General features: G+C 60.1%; 1 protein-coding gene across 1 annotated transcript in view; it reads right to left on the bottom strand.

The window, feature by feature from the left end:
• Window positions 1–320, bottom strand: part of RBM19 (RNA binding motif protein 19) — a 60,795-nt gene extending 60,475 nt beyond the window's left edge. Inside the window, exon 1 of the mRNA XM_009995678.1 lies at window positions 170–320. Within this exon, the coding sequence (XP_009993980.1) occupies window positions 170–320 (151 nt within the window). The remainder of the gene's footprint in view (window positions 1–169) is intronic.
• Window positions 321–1,391: the final 1,071 nt, after the last annotated feature.

Consider the following 1,391-nt stretch of genomic DNA (forward strand, 5'->3'; position numbering starts at 1 on the left):
GGGCAGGGAAGGTGCGGGTTGTGCTGCGGGAGCTGCCCCGGGCAGGAGACACCAACAACCCTGGGAGGAAACAAACCCCCTCGAAGGCTCCTCAACACCCTCCTGCTCCTTCCATCCCACGTCAACCCCCCCATGGCACAACTCGGAGCTCTTCTCCAGGAGCTCCAACCTCCTGCCAGGGATGGCGGGAAGCCAGGTGGTCTCTCTTCAGCCTCCTGCTCTCCAGGCTGAGGCACCAAAACCCAGCCCAGCAGCATCAGGATGGGCAGGGACACCGTGTCCTTGTGTCCCTCTGAGGCCGGCCCAGGTGGCTGTTCCATCCTGGAAGCTCAGAGCAGATGCTGGGGGGAGGCAGCCCGGCTGGGAGGAGCAGCCAGGGAAAAAATCTGCACCTTCCTGGGCAGGGGCAGCTGGGAACAGGCCAGGATGGGTGGATGGGAGCCAGGAGAGGCTGGGATGCTCCAAGGGCAGATACAGCACCAAGCTTTCTCCACCAGGAGATGCTCCTTCACCTGCCCCTTCCAAGGGGTGTCCAGGAGGTGTCACAGCACCGGGGACCCGGCTCCCTCCTCCCCTTTGTCCTCTCCTCCCGCCCTGTCCTTGGCGGGGCTGTCAGACCTGTCACTTGGGATGCAGGCTGGCACTGACAGGGCCACGCTCACCCTGTCACCAACACGTCCTGACCTTGTCCTTGTCGCTCCTGTCCTCTCCAAGTCACTTGCCCCCCTCTCTCCTTCCCCATCTCCTCCTCTCCCTGCTGCTGGCAGCCGGCAGCAGTGCCCAGCTCCTGCCCACCCTGCTCCGGCCTCCAAACCAGCCACAGGTGTCCCCTGGCCACAGCCAGTCATCCTTCTCTCCCTGGGTCCTTCACCCGGGGCTGCCATATCCCTCCTACCAGGGCAGGAACTTGGTGTCCTCTGAGGGCACCAGGAAGAGCCAGTTCTGCTCTGGTGCTTGACCAAGGCATCCAAACTGACTCCTCATCCCAGCAGAGAAACCTCAGTGTCCACGCAGGGACGTGGGTTTTGCCAGGTCCATGGAGATGTTCAGCTTTGGTCACCTCTCTTCTTCAAAAGCAACCTCTTTTAGCCAAAGATTCCACCCAGAAGCAAAAGCTTCCCACTTGGGATTTACCTTCCTCTATGGTTTCTGCTCCCCAGGGTGAGCCAAGACTCCAAGTCTACCAACAGGTGAGGTGGAACAACATCCTTTTTCTGGCCAAACTGGGGCAACCAGAGGGAGAAAAGCGAGTTGCTCCTTCAGCAGGTGGTTCTGCTGCAGTGGGGAAAGTCCTTCCCCAAAGCAGGTTCTTTTCTGAGCAGAGAGCTCAGCAGACAAGAGGGAAACTGAGGCCTTGGCTTGAGGAGACCCAAAGGTGTTAGAAAGCTTGA

The sequence above is a fragment of the Chaetura pelagica genome, unplaced genomic scaffold, assembly GCF_000747805.2.
Source record: "Chaetura pelagica isolate M959 unplaced genomic scaffold, ChaPel_1.0 scaffold254, whole genome shotgun sequence".
Classification (NCBI taxonomy): domain Eukaryota; kingdom Metazoa; phylum Chordata; class Aves; order Apodiformes; family Apodidae; genus Chaetura; species Chaetura pelagica.